This window comes from Eptesicus fuscus, chromosome 10 (assembly GCF_027574615.1).
Source record: "Eptesicus fuscus isolate TK198812 chromosome 10, DD_ASM_mEF_20220401, whole genome shotgun sequence".
Taxonomy (NCBI): Eukaryota; Metazoa; Chordata; class Mammalia; order Chiroptera; family Vespertilionidae; genus Eptesicus; species Eptesicus fuscus.
Genome location: NC_072482.1, coordinates 45,657,760 through 45,678,879, shown reverse-complemented (window position 1 = coordinate 45,678,879; position 21,120 = coordinate 45,657,760). Strand labels below are relative to the sequence as shown.

The window sequence follows — 21,120 nt, the reverse complement described above, 5'->3', positions numbered from 1 at the left end:
CCAGGCCTGCAGACCCCTCCCCGGCCACCATCGGCCCCTGGACACAGGGCAGCCGCCTGACCGGGCCCACTCCTCCCGGGCCTCCCACGCCGCCCTTCTCAGCTGCCCCGGAACCCTGGGACCCCGCCCCGCCCCCCCCTAGCATCCCCGCGGACCCCCGACTCCCGCACGGCCCCGCCTTAGGTCCCCTCGGACTCCCCAATCGGTGCCTCCCACTCCGCATCCCGCGGCCCAGGGCCCGCAGCGCCGCCCCTCCGGGCTCCCCGGCCCGGGCCCCACCCCGCGGTCCGTTCGGACCGGCTCGCGCCGTGCGCCCCCCTCCCCCCCACACGCCCGCCTCTGCGGCTGCGCGGCGGGGCCGAGGCCGCGGGGAGGGGGTCGCGCGGGGGCCGGCGGAGCTGCGGTGGCGGCAGCGAGACGTGGCCGCGGGCAGGCCCGGAGGGAACGGAGGACGCGGACATGTCTCGCTACACGAGGCCCCCCAACACCTCCCTGTTCGTCAGGAACGTCGCGGACGCCACCAGGTGAGCGGCGGCGGCGGCCGCAGGTTGGGGCGCGGGGAAGAGGCGGGGTGACGGCCGCATCTCGGGGACCCGCCGGGTGTGCCCCGCGCTCTCCGTCGGCGCGGCCGCTGCTGCCCGCGAGGGCGCCCCTCCCGGGGCGGAGGGAGCCCTGCGCTGCCCGGCGCCCCGGCGGGACCGCGCCGCCGCCCGCCCGGCCCGCATTCCGCCGCCCGGCGGGTGCCCGTCCCTCCCCGGGGACCGCGGGCCGCCCCTTCCCGGCCGCCGGGGGCCTCCCGCTCCGGCCGCGCGCGACGCCGCCCGAGCCGTGGCCTGCGTTCGGCCGCTGGGTGGCCGCGCCCGGATCCAGCCGCGCGCCCCGCCCCCCGGACGCGGAGGACCGGGATGGAGGACGCACGGCCGGGTGATGCGCACCTGGGGCCTGGGGTTCCTTCCCTCCGTCTGAATGCTCGCAGGTGGTGTCATCTGGTTAGATGTCATCTGTACTGTACGCAGAGGATCACTTCCGGAATGAGATGTATGTGGTTTTCTTTAAAGTCCTGAACACAGTGGAAACACCCGTTGTTCATGATCTGCATGGACTTCGCTGGTCGATGTTGGATGTTCTCAGTCTACCCACCACCACCGCCCCTGGAGAATTCTGTCCACATTGTGCCCAACCATAGGTCTTAACCAGTAACTTCTTCCTGTAGCCCTTTCTCCCTTCATGGGAGCCCGAGGGGGTGACTAGGGGCGGGAGCGGGACTGGGTTTGCCCCCACCCCGGCCTTCCGAGCCCGGCCTCCGGCCTCCGTAGGGATGCGGTGTTACCTTACCGCACGCCAGGGAAAGCTGAGCCCAGAGTGTAAATGCCTTCCCGGGGCCTTCACAGATACAAATACATTGGAGTCCTCGACTCCAGAGCCATCTCTTGTCATCACAATTTACCTCTGAGGGGTAAATGTTAAGTATTTTTTAATTTGATCCCTGCTTTTATTTATTTTAAAATATATATTGTATTGATTTTTTTTTTTTACAGAGAGGAAGGGAGAGGGATAGAGAGTTAGAAACATGGATGCTAGAGAAACATCAATCAGCTGCCTCCTGCACACTCTGGAATCGAACCTGGGACCCTTGAGTCCGCAGGCCAACGCTCTATCCACTGAGCCAAACTGGTCAGGGCCCTACTTTTACATATGTCACAATTGTAGACAGTGAGTTAATAAACCTTAATTGATCTCTAAAAGATGCCTGTGCTTACATTTCTTCTTTCAACCTGTTTATCAATTCATTACATAGAAAACAAGCAAAATTTATCATTTGGATAAGGTAAAAACACACACACACACACACACACACACACACACACACACAACACACCACACAACACACCACACCACAGTTAAAGAGATCCCTTGAATACTGAATAAGCATCGTGTCTCCCCAGAGTGTGTGTCTACAGAAATTAGCGGTTTCCAATTCTAATGGCCACAGGGGCCAGCCAGGGTAATAGGAGTGAGAGAAGTTGTCAGGTTATAAGACACAGTAGGATGGTATGGACTGTACAAATGGGAAACAAGATGTGCCATCTCCTGGGGACAGCAGCTGCTACTAAGCTCCAGCTGATAGCTAGTATATAGACTTGTTGCCATATCTTTCTGATTTTCAAAAGAAGTCAGAAAGTTGTATTTTGTGTGTGTAAATGCTGTTTCAAAATGGTAGCATTTATTACATTAAAGCATATGAAATTCGAATTTTTGTAGATTTAAAAGCTGTAAAATACTGCATGTGACATCTTGCCTCCTTGTCTTCAGTTTGGCAGAAACACCTTATAAAAATTAAAAAAAATAAAAGGTGTAAAATATTGGCAATTTCGTGTTTCAACAGGGTTTTTATTTTTTTACTGTTTTAACATTGTGCAGGCCAAATAAAACTCATGTTACAGGTGATACCTGACCTGCAGGTGACACATGACCTCTAATCTAGATAATCCACTTCTGAATAATCAAGACTGATAATTGAGGTTTATTGATTTTCTTTTCCATTTTTCACCACTTCTTAACGCTGCTACTGGGGGACAATCAAAATGTAGGAGGATTGTATTAATGAAATAACAATTGTTAACATTTCTGAGTACTCACTATGTCCCTAAACACTATCCATATTATCTTAATTAAATTTTCACAATAAATGTATAATACATGTTTCTTAATAATTCCATTTTACAGATAAGAAATTTAGGCTTAGATAGATTAAGTATCTTGCCTAAGATTGCACAGCTGCTGAGTAGTGTTATGAAAGCAGAATCACACATGTAACCTATACTAATAACTTTTTTGTACAAGGTGGCATATAGTGTAAATTAACTAGCAGTATGACACCTAGACATTAAAATTAGCTTTAACATTTAGGATGTTTATAAAGAAAATCATTGGGATAAATGTGAAAATAAAACAAACAGGTTATAAAATGATATGTACTGTACTGTATGATTTTAATTACCTAAAAATGAGGAAAGGAGAAACTACATATAAAAAATGAGCCTGGAAAGAAATCTATTTGCGTGGTTTTTCCCTTTCCTGTTTTCAAATTTTCTTTAGTAAAAGTGTTTATAACAAAGCCAAAATTTATTTAAAATGTTTCTTTGAAGTGGCCATTTTAATATGTGTGATAAAGGACAAGACATTAAGAGACACTATGGGTTAGCATAAAATTTGTTACGAATGCAGTTGAACATAAGAACTAAAGAAAGACTTAAAAATATATTTTACACTCGGCTGGCATGGCTCAGTGGTTGAGCGTGGAGCTATGAACCAGGAGGTCACGGTTCAATTACCAGTCAGGGCACATGCCTGGGTTGCAGGCTTGATCCCCAGTGTGGGGTGTGCAGGAGACAGCCAATCAATGATTCTCTCTCATCATTGATGTTTCTATCTCTCTCTTCCTCTCCCTTCCTCTCTGAAATTAATAAAAATATAAAAAGAAAAAAATCTATACTTTCAGAGCAAACTTTAATTATATATATATATATATACACATATATACATATATATATATACTTCACAATTTTGTTACATTTCTTTTCACTAGTAAAACAAGAGGTGGATCAGGAAGAATATTAATTTTAATATCTTTGCTTTCTTATTGTGTAGAAGAGTAATTTTTAAAAATCTCTGATACAGTTTTCTAATGGAACAAAGTAATGTCCAAATCCCAAATATAACATCCCCACTTTGATGTATAATATATTAGGTTGGGGAGGAATGATCAGTACCTCTCTTGGACATACTTAGTAGTATTCTTTGATTACAGTGTATATGAGACTATATTGATGTTAACATTGATGGTGATGTAAAAAAACATTAAAATTCAAGATTTCATGAATTCAACAAGTATCAGCAAACTAGGAATAAAAGGGACTTCCTCAGCCTATGAAAAAGCTATAGCTAACACCATACTTACTGGTCAAAATTGAATGCTTTCTCCCTAACATCAGAACAAGACAAGGATGCCCATGCTCACAGCCTCCATTCAGCATTTTATTGCAGATCCTAACCAGTGCAGCAAGGCAAGAAAAATAAATAAAAGACATAAAAATTATAAAGGTAGAAGTAAAACCTGTCCCTATTCTTAGATGACATGTTTGTTTATATAAAACTATGGAACTAATAGTCAGTCTTAATAACATATCAGGATACAAGGTAAACTTAATAAAATTCTATTTCTATATATTAACAAATAATTGAAAATAGTAAAATATTTTTTAAATTCCATTTATGTTAATGTCAAAAACATACTTAAGAATAATTTAACAACAACAAACCAAAATGTTAAAACTTTGCACTGAGCCCTGGCTGGATAGCTCAGTTGGTTAGAGGATCGTCTCCATATGCCAACTTGCGGGTTCCATCCCGTCAGGGCACGTACAAGAATCAACCAATGAGCCCTGGCTGGGTGGCTCAGTTGGTTGGCGCATTATCCAGTACACCAAAAGGTTCCTGGTTCGATTCTCCATCAGGGCACATACCTAGGTTGGGTGTTCATCCCATCAGGCACATAGGGAATCAAGTTCAAAACCCCTCCATGAGGCAAATTAAAAAAGCAAATTAGCCCTGGCCAGAGTTGCTCAGTGGTTAGAGTGTCGGCCCATGTATCAAAGGGTCCCAGGTTGGATTTCCAGTCAAGGACACATACCTGGGTTGCAGATTCGGCCCCGATCAGGGTGTGTATAGGAAGCAACTAATCATTGTGTGTCTCACAGTGATCTCTCTCCTTCAGTCTCTTTCTCTCTCCCTCCCTTTGTCCCTCCCTCTCCCTCCCCACTGCTATTCCTCCCTTCCACTCTAAAAAAAAAATCAATGGAAAAAATATCATCCGGTGACGATTAACAACAACAACAAGCAAACAACAAATCTTTACACTGAAAACCACAACATATTGCCAAGAGAAATTAGAAAGACCAACATAAGTGCTGGCTGGATAGTTCAGTTGGTTAGAGCATCCTCCCAATATACCAAGGTTGTAGGTTCAAAACCCAGTCAAGGCACATACAAGAAGCACAAATGAGTGGAACAACAGATTGATATTTTCTCTCTCTAAAAAATCAAATAAAAATAAATAAAAAGACCAACATAAATTGATAGATATACCATGTTCTTGGATTAGAAGACAAAATATTGAGTTTTTAATTTTTCTCCAAAAATGATTATATTATAATTCAAAGCATTCCTGATCACAGGCTTTTTAAAATATAGAAGCTCACAAGTTAATTCTAAAACTGTAAGGATCAAGAAGAGCCAGAGTCTTGAAAAAGGTTACTGAAACGGAAAGACTTATACTACTGACTTAGAGACTTACTAAGTGATACAGTAATCAAGAAAGTGTGATACTGGCCTAAGGATATACAAGTAGATCAATAGAACGGAATAGAGAGTCCATAAATAATCCACACTTACACAGTCAATTGATTTTGACAAAGGCATGAAAGCAATTTAGTAGAGAAAGGAAAGTCTTTTAAACAAATGATGCCATAATAACTGGATATCCATATAGGGAAAAAATTAACTGTAACTTCTAGTTCACATCATAATTTGAACTGGATTATCAGTTGAAGTGTAAAAGATAAAACTATAAAGGGTCCAGCTGTGGCCTAGTAGTTGAGGGTTGACCCATTCGCCAAGAGTTTGTTGGTTTAATTCCTGGCCAGGGTGCATGCTGGGCTTGCAGGCTCGATCCCCAGTGAGGGGCATGCAGGAGGCAGCCAATCGATTCTTTCTCATCATTGATGTTTCTTTTTTTATTTAAATTAATTAATTTATTTTTGTTTGTTTTAACTTTTTATTAAAATGCTTAGGATACAGATTGACTTTCTTTTGTAAATGACTGTTTTACTTTTCCTGAAATAGGACCTATATGCACTCTGATAAAGCAGAATGAAAAATCTCAATTCATGGGAGTTCCTGCACATAGCTCAGTTCCTCTCTGTTAGGAGCCAAGCTCCTCACAGCTGCTTCTTTCTGCTGTTACTACAGGAACAATGTTGTATGTGAGGTCATCATTGATGTTTCTATCTCTTTATCCCTTTCCCTTCCTCTCTGAACTCAATAAAAATATATTTTATAAAAATAAAAGCCATGTTTTGTGCCCATAGCTTGATGCTGAATTTCTTAAGATTTCCATGAGGAGCCCTGGCTGGTTTGGCTCAGTGGATAGAATGTCAGCCTGTGGACTCAAGGGTCCCGGGTTCGATTCTGGTCAGGGGCATATGCCCGGGTTGTGGGCTCGGTCCCCAGTGAGGGGTGTGCAAGAGGCAGCTGATCAATGATTCTCTCATCATTGATGTTTCTATCTCTTCCTTTCCCTTCCTCTCTGAAATCAATAAAAATATATTTAAAAAAAATAACTAAAGCAGAGTAACGTAAACATTAAAAAAAAAAAAAAAAGTACACAGTATTGGTTAGTTAGAGTGTTGTCCTGTATGTGAAGGTTATGGGTTCAATCCCTGGTCAGGGCACATATAAGAATTAACCAGTGAATGCATAAATAAGTGTACTGACAAATCAATGTTTCTTTCTCTCTCAAATCAATCAATGAATAAAAAAAAATTTTTTTAAAGAGAGTAAAAAGAACACAGACTAGTGTCAGACTGTGGGAGTTTGATTCCAGTTCTGTCTGTCACTTGCTGTTCAGTGACCATAAGTGAGTTAATCTGTCTGTGCCCTCATCTGTAAACAACCATAGAGTTGTGAGAATTAAGTGGTGTTAAGGCACGCAGAAGCTAGCATATAAATGTACCATAACTGTCAGATATCAATGCTAAGTATTTTGTCTCTTCAGTTAAATTGTAGCTCTATGAAGACAAATATACTGTGTATTTCTTTGGTATCCCCTCTTTAATATCTGTCACAGTGAAAGGCATATAAGAGGCTCAAAAATACTTGTCAAATTTGAGAATATAGTAGTTATTTTGTTTTATGCTTAATTTGTAAAATACTCATTTTTCTTTAAAACCTGAGAAATTATTTTAGGACTTCTTTAAATATATATTTTGATTGATTTCAGAAAGGAAGTGAGAGGGAGAGAGAGATAGAAACATCAATGAAAGAGAGTCATTGATTGGCTGCCTCTTGTACGCCCCATACTGGGGATCAAGCCTGCAACCCCGGGCATGTGCCCTGACTGGTAATTAAACCATGACCTCCTGGTTCATAAGTCGATATTCATCCACTGTGGAGTGGCCAGGCGATTTTTGGACTTCTTTAAATTTTAATTCTTGTGCTCTGAAAACAAAATCTAACATAAATATGAATTCTAATGAAACTAATGAGTGTGTTCTTAATGAAATAGTTAATAGTTAGGACTGTTTATATGACCATTGAAAAATCTTGTAATAGGAATAACTTTGGGGTAGATGTGGGTCATTGTTTCTCCAACCTGAGTAGGCATGACAGCCACCTGGAGTGCTTGTAAAAATACAGATTTCCAGCCTGTAATCCAGATTTCTTGAACCAGAATCTCTGAAAGTGAGGCCTGAGAATTTTTCTTCTTTTTTTCCCTCTTTCATTTGTGAACCCTGGGTGAGTCTTCTGAGAGATATTTTTAGGTAATGCTAGTACAGATAATGTACTTTCTTTTGAGGGTTTCAACTGGATTTCTGTAGGCATGATATTTTAATCCGGCTACTCATATTTCTTTGCCTTATTTCTGAAACAATTCAGGCCTGAGGACTTGCGTCGTGAGTTTGGTCGGTATGGCCCCATAGTAGACGTTTACATTCCACTTGACTTCTACACCCGCCGCCCAAGAGGATTTGCTTATGTTCAATATCCTTTCTTTTACTGTGTGCATTTGAATATACTACATACATGTGCAAATTACATATATGTATTCAGGAGCATATGTTATGAGATTAATATTGCCTAATTAAATGTGTTTATTTCTTTATCTCAGAAAATCTAAAGCAGTCCACAGTAGCTGGCAAGAGCCCCCCAGTTTGAACCAACCTGTTAGCTAGAATCCGAGCATAAACCGAGCAGGCGAGACAAAAGGCACCTAAAGTTCAAGCATCAAGGAGTAAAGAGGGAGGGTGGACACAGAGATAAAGACCTGGAAGAGGGAAGTCTTTATCAAGCAAAAGACAAAGCCAACACCAGGTTGAGACTTCGGCTTTCCTACATTTACTCAGAGTTCCAGAGTCAAAGCCAAGTCTGATTTTGTTGGTTCTTCGTCTCTTATAAAGTCCATCTTGCAAGCCTTAAAGAGTAAAGGTCAAGGTTCAAGATCAAGTGACATTGAGGTAATTGCCAAAGTCTCATACTGTATTGCATTTCTTGGCTTTTTCTGTTTTCTATTAAAAAAAAATTAAACCAGTGAATAACCTCCTAAAATACAGCTATTCATTTTATATAGCTTATTTCTATTTTAGTTAGGTTTAATATATAATTTACATAGATAAGGGAGTTTAGTGGGTTATTACAAATCAATATATGTAATTCCATATGTTTACAGATTACTTCTATGTTTTTATACCCCAAGTAATAAAAGTATAAAGGTATTTTAAAGCAGTAGGTTCAAAGCTAAATATCATTTTTAAAGAACTAAATCAGTTTTGAAAATGTGTTTTAGCTCAGTTATGTGTGTGCATTTTGCTTATAAGTAATTGCTCCAAAATATCATAATTAAAAAGCTTTTTGCTGAAAAGAGTAATTTAAATTCAGAATACAGGCTTCTGCATGCTGATTTCTTTTAGTGAAAAACCTGATGAATTTTTTACCTGAGAGAAGGGCAATGTTGGACTTAGTAGTATTTTGTTCTCATGACATGTTTGAAATTATACATTTATATAGCATAAATTATACATTTATACTAATGTATGCATTTAAAACATAGTTGCACATTTGTTTCTTTTTTATTTTTAGATTCACTCTTTTAAATCATAATGAGCATTTGTTTTCATAATAAAAGTGAAATTTTTTTGATTATTCATATTATATTGTAGATGTGAGCTTAATAACTTGAACTTGTTTTTTCTATTAATTTTCTGTCACCTAAATAATTCTTTTAAAATAACATTTTTACTTGATATCTGACATTCAAAGTGTCCTTAACAGCTAGTCATATTTGAAGATGTTCGAGATGCTGAAGATGCTCTTTATAACCTCAATAGAAAGTGGGTATGTGGCCGTCAAATTGAAATACAGTTTGCACAAGGTGATCGCAAAAGTAAGTGTGACTAAATGTTAGATCTTGTTTACTCAGCAGAATGAATTTTAGCAATGACAGATTTTTTTAGTTTAAAATTATTTTAGAAAATAATACTATTTGAGCGGTTGTGACTGAGGTCTTGCACTTCATATTCCAGCACCAGGCCAAATGAAATCAAAAGAACGTCACCCTTGTTCTCCAAGTGATCATAGGAGGTCAAGAAGCCCCAGTCAACGGAGAACTCGAAGTAGAAGTTCTTCATGGGGAAGAAATAGGAGGCGGTCTGATAGCCTTAAAGAGTGAGTATCAAATACAAGAGTATTGAAAACTTAATTTTCTACTTTTTCTGGAAACCATTTTTTTGTTTGTTTGTTTGTTTGTTTTTGTTAATCCTCACCCAAGGATGTTTTTCCATTGATCTATTAGAGAGAGTGGAAGAGAAAGGGAAAGACAGAGAGAAACATCGATGTTAGAGAAACACATTGGTTGGTTGCCTCTTGCATGCGCCCGACCAGGGCCCAGGCTGGGGAGGAGCCTGCAAATAAGGTATGTGCCCTTGACTGGAATTGAACCCGGGACCCTTTGGTCTGCAGACGGATGCTCTATCTACTAAGCCAAATCAGCCTGGGCTGGAAAACATTTTAAAGAGCTTTGAACCAGGTCGGTATGGCTTAGTGGTTGAACATCAACCTGTGAACCAGGAAATCACAGTTCAATTCCCGGTCAGAGCACAGAGCTGGGTTGCAGGTTCGATCCCCCAATAAGGGGTCTGCAGGAGGCAGCCAATCAATGATTCTCTCTCATCATTGATGTTTCTGTCTCTCTCTTCCTTCCTCTCTAAAATCAATAAAATATTATTTTTAAAAAAACAACATACACGTGTACAGAAAAACCAGGCCACCATAATAATTTTGTTTAATATTCATAAAGAATTATCTTTTGTAGAAAGCTTAATTTAGGCTTATTGAATAACTCCCAATATTAAGCTTTTTATTTATTTTTTCTTCTGTTTCTTCTCGGGACTCAACCTTTTGACTGGAAAGATAATACTTAGTGAAAAAAGCAACATATTAAAAAACATATATTTGGCAAATAAAAATGAGGAATATTAAATAAGTAAAAATTTCCTAAATGAACCCAACAATTAAGAAAGTTAAGTTCTCCTCTGGCTGATGTGGCTCAGTTGGTTGGGCGTCGTCCTGTGCACTAAAGGGTTGCCATTTGGATTCCCTGTCAGGGCACATGCCTAGATTACAGGCTTGATCCCCAGTATGGGGTGTGCAGGAGGCAGCTGTTTGATGTTACGCTCTCACGTTGATGCTTATCTCTGTCCTCTTCCTTCTAAAAATTAGTAAAAACATACTTTTAAAGTGATTTAAAGAATGTTTCTCTCACACCGATGTGGCTAGTGATGGTGGTTGACACTAAAATTAATGTAAATAAATATATTTATAAAAGTTAGTGATTTTAAAAATAAATTCCAAGTATGGTAGTATTATAGGAAGATATAAGACTAATAAATTCTTCAGAAAAAGATATTTGCAAGTTACCTATTTTGCTAGCCAGTTGTTTGTTTCTGTTAGAATAATAGTAAATCACAATGGAAATTAATTACTTGGTGAAATTATTTAAATAATAAGTCGTATTAGCATGCCTAAGTTCTTAAAACATTAGTACTATTTGAGTTTTAATGCTGAATTTTTTTCATAGAGAATTTTTTATAGAATTTTAAAGTGAATTCTGTTCTCAAAGAATGATCAATATTTAGACTAGTATCCGAACTGCTCACTTTCACTCTAGTCCCTTCATTCTTCAACTTGTTCTAAATTCAGTCCCTCCATTACACTAGCTACATTTCTTTTTCTTTTTTTTTTTTTTTTATTCTCACCCAAGGATATGTTTATTGATTTTAGAGATGGGGAAAAGAGAGAAAGAGAAAGAGAGAGACATCGACATCCATCAGCTATGCCCCATAAACACCCCGACAGGGTATTGAACCCACAACCTTTTGGTGTACAGGATGATACTCCAATCCACTGAGCACACTGGCCAGGACTCCATTCCTCAACTCTTAAGAGCCTAGACAAAAAAGCTCAAAATAGGATATATGTACTAGAGCTGGTGAGAGAGTCTTTGCTCCAAGTGGCCTGGCACCAATCCTTCCAGCCAAGTGGAAGGGAAAATAGGAAGAGAGAACTACATCTACATTCTATGACTTTAAAATCCAAGAATCCTAATTGCTAGAAAATGGGCTGGCCTACTCAGAGCCCTACATCTCAGATTCAGATTCTTACATGGCAATCAGTACCTCTCCTGGGAATGAACAAAATGCTTTGATTTTGGCCCATCTTTAGAGGCATGAAGGTGGGAGAAAGCCTTAAGCTTCTTTTAAAACCCAAGAGAATCCAGGTCAGGATTGACCATTACCGAAATTGGTGAAGGAAAATTTAGAAACAAGTCATATTCTGGAACTTGATCCTTTTTATCATACTTTCTCTGATAGTATAAGAATATAAATATCCCTTGTACCTATGGAGAATAATCCAGCTTATCCCATGGCTAAGAGATTTTCCCATTGATTGGTATTTGATATTTAGACTCTGATATAAAGTTTCCATATTCAAATACAAAATTAAACTTATAGAAGTTAAAATATAGTGAGAGAAAATTAAAGAGTTAAATTTACATGCCTGTATATAGAAAAACACAACTAATACTATTGGTATTGCTTCTGGCTTCACAGGGGACATGAATAGTGTAAGGGAATGATGTTCAACAGTTCATTCACATTATGAATTTTATATATCTCTATTATATGTACTATACATGTAAAGACTATATATATATATATATATATATATATATATATATATATATTACTATATATAGTATAAACTATACATGTATAATTTACCATATGTTTATAATGATGTGGCTAGTATACATAAAATGAAAATTTTATATATCAAAGTTCAAAGTAGATATAATATTGTGCCTAAAGCAGCACTGTCTTGACATACTGAATATCCAGTTGTCTTGGTAGATAGACTTCTACACTAATAAAAGAGACATGCAAATTGACCATCACTCCGCTACACCCACCAGCCAATCAGGAGTGAGTATGCAAATCAACACAACAAAGATGTCGGCGGCCATGGAGCTGGAGCGAGCAGGAGGCTTGGGTTGCCCCTGGTGATGGAGGAAGCCAAGCTTCCCACCCGCCCTGGCCAGCCCTGGCCTCCGCTCAAGGCTACAAAGTTTCAATTATAGACGATAAATAAATCCCAGATACCTGCTTCCAGCTGGCCCTGGCCTCTGCTCAAGGAGGTGCTGAGAAAAAAAAAAAAAGGAGAGGCTGGGAGCTTGGGTCACCAGGGGGTGTGGCCAGCCTGCAAACAGCCATCAGCCCTTCACCCAGGCTAGCTAGGCACCCCAGTGGGGACCCCTACCCTGAAGGAGGTGTGGCCAGCCTGAAAACAGCCCTCAGCCCCTCACCCAGGCTGGCCACACCCCCATTGCCCGATCCCTGTAAACGGGCAGTCCAACATCCCTCGAGGGGTCCCAGATTGGAGAGGGTGCAGGCTGTGCTGAGGGACACACACCCCCGCCCCCTCTCGCCCCCGTACACGAATTTCGTGCACCGGGCCTCTGGTAGTTTATAAAAGAAAACAAGAAAAGAAGAAGTCCATTTTCATTCATTAAGAATATAAGTTATTTCCAAATACATTAGAGCCTTAGTTAACTTTCTGCCTTCTAGTTGAAATACAGTATAATACTTAGCTGGAGAAAAAAAAAAAGTCTATTGTTCTAAATTATGATGGAGTAGCAGGAATAGAAAGAACACATATTCTTGCAAGACAATGCTGTTCTGCTTTGTATGAGTTATAAGGTCATTGCTTAAACTCACCGACCTCAGTTTTTTTAATCTGTAAAATTATATTAAAGAGAATATATCTTACCTAGCTCTCAAAGTATTCACAAAGATCAGATTTGCATGTGTGTGTTCATGTGAGAGAATACATATAAACCAAACATGCATATATATAGTATATGTAATATTACTTTGGACTATAGTATATGTAATATTTATTTTGCCTTTAGTAAATGTGTGTGGGGGGCAGCTAGTTTGTTGCTATTAGTAGACTATGAGGTCTTTGAGGAGCAAGGACTTTTGCCTTATTCAGGCTTGTATCCCTAGCATTTAGCCGTAGTCCCTAACTCAAAGAATGTTAAAATAGCATCTTTTTTTTTTTCCATGTTAGATTTTTTTTCTTCAAGGACAGTGTTCTGTTTTTTGTTTTTTTTTTTTCCTAGAACTATGTACCACAGGAATGAAATTTAATAATTTCTAAAAGATTGCTTTTATTCCAGAATATATTCTAGATCAATATATTCATACTTTTCAGTGCTCTTTATTCTTTCCTATAATTCCATGCTTTTATTTAAGGTTATTTTTCTTCATTTAAAAGTTTTTAAATATATTTTATATATAGTATTGGTCTGCTGGCAATGAATTCTTTCAGCTTTTGTTTGTCTGAAACATCTTCATTTCATATTAATTTTTGAAGTATATTTTTGCTAGGGATCGATTTCTAGGTTGGTAGAGACTTTTTGTCCCTTTTTAAATATCATTCCACTGTTTTTCTAATATCCATAGTCAGCTGGAATTCTTAATGTTGATCCTTTGAAGGTAATGTCTTTTATTCTTTAGCAGATGTCCATATTTTACTCTTTGGCTTTGTTTTCTGCAGTTTCATTGTGATACTAGGGGTCCAGTGCACGAATTCGTGCACCTTGAAAGGAACTGTGGGCTGCAAGGCTGCAATGGGGCACAGGGGCGGGTCTCAGCCCATCCTCCATGCCCCTGCCTGGCCCCTCCCGTCCCGGCCCCCAGTCCCATCTGCCGGCAGCCCTGCTCCCGCCGCCACTGTTCCTACGCACTGATGGCGCCAGCCCCACTCGCACATGCTGACAGCGTGGAGTGATTGGGGCCAGTGCCAGCAGCAGGTGCAAGTGGGGCTGGCTCTGTCATCGGGTGCAAAGCGGGGCTGTCCCCGGCAGCGGGTGCGAGAGGTGGCTGCTGGCCCCGATCGCCCCTCAGGAGCAGGGGGAGGTGGAGAAGCCCTCGGGGACAATCGGGACCGGCGCCCCGCCTTGGTCTGGCTGCTCTGCTCACCTGCTCCACCATCCCACCGCACCTGATGCCTGCCATGTTCTGTGCTCTGCCACCTGCTGCCGATGCCCGCCATGTTCTGCACGCATAACATGGTGGTCAGCGCACATCATAGCGTCCGGTTGTTTGGTTGTTCTGCTGTTCGGTCTATTTGCATATTAGGGTTTTATATATATAGATACCTGGTGTAGTTTTCTTTGTACTTATTCTACCTGGGTTACTGAGCTTTTTGAAATTGTGAGTTGATGCTTTTTGCTCGTTTTAGAAAATTCTAGGACATTATCTCTTCAGATACACTTCTGCCTTATTCAGTTTGTCCTTTTGGCCATGTGACTATGTTCTAAATATATTTTATGTTCTGTTCTGGATTTCATAAAATTCCTTTTCTCTTACTGTGTTTCGATATAATATTTTTCTAATAATCTGTTTTCAGTTCACTATTTCTTGTTGTATCTAGACTGCTGTTAAATCCACTTAGTGACTTTAATTTCAGATATACATATTTTCGTTCTAAAATGTCCATTTGTTTCTTTTTATAGATTCCAAAATTCTTTTGAAATTTTCCATCTTTTTCATCTATTTTGTCTTTTTCTCTTATTTTTTTAAATATAGTAATTTTTAAAATTCCTGACTAAACAATAATACCAAATTATTTTAGGTGTAGTTATTTTGAATTCTTTTTTTTTTTTTTTAATCATTTTACTCTATTTTTCACATACCGTATAATTTTGTATTGGATGTTGGACATTGTTCATGAAAAATTATAGAAACTTTGGATGCTACCATCCTCCAAAGAAAGTTGTTTTCTTCTAGCAGGCAGATCACCTTGACCCTTTCAAGGTTGGTTTGAGGCATTGATAAGACTGATTTATTTAGCTTTACATTTCTTCCTAGGGCATGGTCCTTGCCTGTAGGATACTGCCCTTAATTGGAAGCCTTGGCTCTCACTTACAATTCCTTGACCTTTTGGAGTCTTGAACTCCAGCCTCTGTCCCCAACAGTATGTCTCTGGTAAAATTTCAGCTCAGTTATTCAGTCTTTCAGTTGCAGTTTGTTTGTTTGTTGTTTTTAATCCTCACCTGAGGATATTTTTCCATTTATTTTTATTTCTTCTCGCCCCCCCCCCCCCCCCCCTTTGGCTATTATGAATAATGCTGCTAGCTAGGAACAGGAATGTACAAATACCTCTTCAAATCTGTTTTCAATTATTTTGTGTATATATCCAGAAGTAAGATTGCTGGATCATATGGAATCTGCATACTTTTTTTTTTTTTTTTTAGGAACTGCCATACATTTTCTATAGGGGCATTCCACTTTGTATTCCCCCCAGCAGTGCACAGGAATTCGTTTTTCCATATCTTCACCAACATCTGGTTTCCACTGGGTGTTTCAGCTACAAGCACATTTCAGTACTTTATACTCAATAGTTTTCCTTCTACATAACAACCATTCCACAATTAGAGTGAAAACTTAAGTAGGAATCCTGTAAGGCACCTGGGTTGGAGCATTCTCCCCTGGGGCACATGCAGAAATCAACCAACTGGAGCCATGTTTTCCAAATCTGTAAGTAATGGGTCCCCATTGCAACAGTAAAAAGATCAAAAGTACACCAAAGTAACACCACAAACCCATCCACTCGCTTGCGCAGTATAACCCATTTGTGTCTGATGAGAGACACCGAATGCTGTTTTTGGGAAACAAGCTCACCAGGGGAGAGCGCGAACGCAGTCCCCCACTACCACAAATTATGCAGTCGAGTTTCCCACATTTGGGGAAATCGCAGGGGTCAGCATACCCGGAGTGCAATGGGTAGGCCTCGCCCTGGGGAAACCACCTTCGTGATCATGGTATCTCCCCTGCCAGGTAAGTATGAGTTCTGGACCTTGCTTGGCACATCACCATCATCCTCAACACACTTTAAAGTCATGGTTAATTATATTGAGCGTTCTTTTGCCCTTGGACTCTAAGTTGCAGTGTTGTTTATATGACAGAGACTAAGATACATTCTCTTGGATATCCAGAGGAAATTTTGCTCTGTTAAGACACTCGAACCAGCAGTCACCGCGCTGTGCTCATCTGCATAACCCCGCCTCTGGTCACTTACGTCACTGATACTTGAAGCAGATACATTCGCTCTGTTTAGGCCTGGCGAGCAGCCAGAAGACCATCGCTTCTCGGGATAGTTTTACTTTCCTCGCCTCCGGGCACAGGTTCTGGCGCGGGTCTGTTGTGAGGGGCTTCCGTGCGCGCTTCGGGCAGGGCCGGCCGTGTGGGAGGGAGAGGTGCGCGGCCAGCAGAGGGCGAGGCAGCACCTGGTGGTTATGCCGGAGCCGAGTCCCGCGGCTCCATTCCGGGCCTGGGTCAGACCCTGTCTCTGTGTCTATTTCCTCAGATTGTAAAGAGGGTGTAATGTGCCCGCCTTTAGGTTTCTGTGCGAACTGAAAGAATGTGTGTAACGGGAGCCTTCTGGGCCTTCTGGAATCAATCAGTCTGCAGCTCCCGGCGTAAAGGAGAGCAGCATTCACCCTGGATTTCGTAAGAAACCGAGTGCTCCTTCCTTCTTTTTAGAGGACGAAAGTGACACCTATTTTCTTTTCTGCCCTTTTGGCTAGATCCTCTGCGCAAACAACTCTGCAGCAATTGTAGCATCAAAGGCTTTGGTGGTGTATGTAGAGGCAAAACTGCTCTGTCTGTTAGGGTCTCAGGCTGGGCCTAAGGATAAAGTTGGCAGGTCCAGTGTAACAGTATAAAAGCATTCGCATTTATCTAACCCGAGTTTACCTGACACAGGCGGCTCATTAAAAAATGAAGAACCAAATAAGTGGCAACACCTAAATGGTTTTATATTAAGTTGAACAAAGAGAGGCAATTGTGAAAAAGTAACTAACATATATGGGGACATGGATTTTTATAACAAATGGAAGGGAAAGGGGAGAGAGAAACATGCACGTGTCACCATTGGTTGCCTCCTCCTACACAAGCCCCGACCAGGGCGGGGGATTGAGTCTGCTGCCCTGTTGGATCAGAATCGAACCTGGGACCCTTCAGTCCGTGGGCCAGCATTCTACCCACTGAACCAACCTGGCTAGGGTGCAGCTGCAGTTTTGCTGACCTCTTGGGAGTCTCATCCTGTGCATGCACAGTTTAGAAGATGGCCAGTGACTTGAGAATTTGTAAGCAGATTTTAGGGTTTTTTGTTATGCTTTGTTTTTGTCTGTAATTCTCTCATCTCTTGGATTTTGCCTCTCAAGTCTCAGCCACGTTGGTAGCCCTGAATTCTAACTTCTGTCTCTGCAGCTTAGTCAAATAGCCATTTTCTAGTTGGGCTCTATTTGCAATGCTGGTATTAAGAAAATGGTCTGAGTAAAAGACCCACGGCTTGCCTAGCCGGCTTGGCTCAGGGGTTGAGTGTCAACCTATGAACCAGGAGGTCACGGTTCCATTCCCGGTCAGCGCACATGCTGGGGTTGTGGGCTCCATCCCCTGTGTGGGGCATTTTGGAGGCAGCCAATCAGTGATTCTCTGTCATCATTGATGTTTCCCTCTCTTTCTCCCTCTCCCTTCCTTTATAAAATCAATAGAAATATAAACAGAATAAAACAAAAACAAACCATGGCTTATAACCCCTCAAGTTCTGCTTGTGTTGGTTATTCTCCATTGCCTTCACACAGTTGTTTTATAAGTGTTATTAACCTTTTTTCTCTTAATTGTTTTCTTATTTTTTAAATATATTTTTATTGATTTCAGAGGGGAAGGGAGAGGAGGATAGAAACATCAATGATGACACAAAATCATTGATCGGCTGCCTCCTGCACGCCCCCTACTGGTGATCAAGCCCACAACCCGGGCATGTGTCCTGACTGGGAATCAAACCATGACTTACTGGTTCATAGGTCAATGCTCAACCACTGAGTCACACTGGCCAGAGCTCTTTTAATCTTTTTAAAACTGAATTTATTGGAGTGACATTGGTTAATAAAATTATGTGGGTTTCAGGTGTGTAATTCTATAGTACATCTCTGTATATTGCATCGTTTGTTCACCACCCCAAGTTAAGTCTCCTTCCATCATCATCTGTCTACCTTTTTTATATAGTTAATTTCTATGGGAAGATTAATCTAGTACAAGCTGTTTTACCATGGTAGAATTCAGAAGTCCTGCATCTAGGTTTTTGTTGTTATAAGCATTATTTGATAAACTTTAAATAATTATTTTCATTCCCTCCTTTACATTTTTTTCTTTAGATTTTCATACCTTTTGAGAGTTGTGTAACCTATATTAAATATGCAGAGTATTTTTCAGAACTGACCCATGCCATAAGAATTACTAGTATGTAGCAAAGTAAATATCTTTTGCTTATATATTCTAGTATAACAAGTATTATAAACTTGTTATGTTTGAACCAAAAGCATGCATAATAAAATTAGAATTATTTCTTTTAACTTAGCCAATAAAAACATAACTAATATTATCTGAAGTATATAATTTCCTGCAAGTGTTTTTTCCTAATCTATTAACTGTTTTTGTGTGAAATATATACTCTAACATTGTGGATGTTTGCAGGTCTCGACACAGGCGACTTTCTTATAGCCAGTCTAAATCTCGCTCCAAGTCACTACCAAGGCGGTCTACCTCAGCAAGGCAGTCAAGAACTCCAAGAAGGAATTCTGGTTCTAGAGGACGGTCAAGGTCCAAGTCCTTAGAAAAAAGATCGAAATCAATAGGAAAATCACAATCAAGTTCACCTCAAAAGCAGACTAGCTCAGGAACAAAATCAAGATCACATGGAAGACATTCTGACTCCATAGCAAGATCCCCATGTAAATCTCCTAAAGGGTATACCAATTCAGAAACAAAAGCACAAACAGCAAAACACTCTCATTTTCGATCACATTCCAGATCTCGGAGTTATCGTCATAAAAACAGTTGGTGAACAACAAGAGAAGAGTGCTAGATAGTCTTTAAGTTATTAAACCTCTCATTACGTTAAATAAAAATTCTTCAAGGCTTACAGAAAATGCGAGTTGATACTAGTTATCTTTGGGCATGTACAAGGAACAAAACCTCTCTAGCTTTGAGTTAATAAAGATTTGGTCTCCATTTAGGGTCCACACCTCAATTTTGATGTCTAATGTCACCATTTTATGGACCATTTCTGTTTACATTGTGGCAGAAGGGTACTTTTCAAAGGAAATGGGTAAATGGAACTAACTTAGAAAATTCTACTTTGATCTAAGTACAGTAGCTCCCCCCTTCTCATGGAGATTGTTTAAAACCCTCCTTGTTCGATGCCTGAAACCACAGATTGTACCAAACTCTATATAGACCGTTTTCCCCTAAACACATACCTATGATCATGATTAATTTATAATTAGGCGCAGTAAGATATAAACAACAATACTACTAATAAAATAGATACATAGTAATATACTATGATAAAAGGTATGTGAATGTGATCTCTCAAAATATTGTACTGGCCTCACTCTTCTTGTGAGATTACAGTGCCTACATGATGAGATGAAGTACTCAGAACTGCATGCAATTTAAAACTAAGAAATTGTTCATTTCTGGAATTTTCCATTTAATATTTTTAGATCACAGTTGATCGTGCATAACTGAAACTGTGGAAAGCAAAACCACAGACAAGGGGGGACTACTGTATTAGTAATATTAATAATACCTTTACAAAAATATTTTTTACTTTAAATCACTTTCATGTAAAAAGTAATTATGACTATGTAATTGCATAGGGCAGACAAACTGTTTGACACCTATGTCTCCTTTTGTGTCTTCTGTTTAAACTTGGGCCAATTCTCGATGGATATTAGTTCATATTACAAAATTCTGACATCCCTAAAAGTTGAATTTATATAGAGATCTAGCATTCAAAAGATAGATTCTCTCCTAAGCTCAAGAAAGGTTTTATTTTATTGGGTGGAAAAGCATAGGTAAGTTGACATTAAATTGCATCCTGTACTATGTTCAGTCACTTCAGAAATAGCAAAACAATTTTTGAATACTGAATTTTGAATGGTTTGAGACCACTATAAAAATTGTGGACAACACTCTTAGTCCAAAAATAATCATATTAAGCCTTATCTCTTTAAAGAGTGGTACCCATTGTATAAAAATAATATTTTATACCATTATTTCTACATACCTACTTTTCATCTACTGCTTAATTTTTTTCTTTTGAGAGCTCTAGGTTAAGATTTTAAATTGTATAGAGTATGTCTTACTACTTTTGGAAGTGTTTAGTTGTATTAAGAAACTCAAGACTGCATCCTCAAAAACAATCCAGTATTTGGATTTACATTACACTGCCCTTCATTTTTTAAACCAAATAACTTTATTGCTATTAATTGCTTTTGTAGTTGTTAAAAATGAGAATTTCTTTAAAATGTGTTTGTGGTTTATGTTTTTCAGAGGGTTTTGGTAGTCTATTTGTGATAACTATGATTCTTATAGGGAATATATTTATAGAGTTCTACTTGTGTACCTTGTTGAAATACATTGAAAATTAAAAAGTTTTCAGCCCATACAGTTAATATTTGTATCTAGAGTGCTTAAGAAAAAAAAAAAAATCTGTCTTATAGTTTTAGCATATGGAAGCCAGTGTTGCTTCTATTTGTTTTGAATACAAATTCCATTTTTCTTTGCATTTTAGATCCTATGTGTAAGAAACAACTTTACAAAATAATTTATATACTTGTAATATTTGGGCAAGTACAACAAATTCATGTAT

At 39.8% G+C, this 21,120-nt stretch overlaps 1 protein-coding gene and 1 non-coding gene across 4 annotated transcripts; one reads left to right on the top strand and one right to left on the bottom strand.

Moving 5' to 3' along the window:
• Positions 1 to 389: 389 nt before the first annotated feature.
• Positions 390 to 19,475, top strand: SRSF12 (serine and arginine rich splicing factor 12). Of its 3 annotated transcripts, XM_054722465.1 has the most exons (5): positions 390 to 524; positions 7,717 to 7,838; positions 9,113 to 9,220; positions 9,360 to 9,501; positions 18,939 to 19,475. In XM_054722465.1, the coding sequence occupies exons 1-5, from the start codon at positions 460 to 462 to the stop codon at positions 19,306 to 19,308; spliced, it is 807 nt and encodes a 268-aa protein (XP_054578440.1). In that variant the 5' UTR covers positions 390 to 459; the 3' UTR covers positions 19,309 to 19,475. The 3 variants fall into 3 exon arrangements, with proteins under 3 accessions (XP_054578440.1, XP_027999644.2, XP_054578439.1); XM_028143843.2 differs by lacking the exons at positions 390 to 524; positions 7,717 to 7,838 and adding an exon at positions 8,159 to 8,294 and having other exon boundaries at positions 9,109 to 9,220; XM_054722464.1 differs by lacking the exons at positions 390 to 524; positions 7,717 to 7,838 and adding an exon at positions 8,231 to 8,294 and having other exon boundaries at positions 9,097 to 9,220.
• On the bottom strand, positions 16,083 to 16,246 carry LOC114231253 (U1 spliceosomal RNA). The gene has a single exon (XR_003617220.1). It is a non-coding gene; the product is annotated as a U1 spliceosomal RNA (small nuclear RNA).
• Positions 19,476 to 21,120: the final 1,645 nt, after the last annotated feature.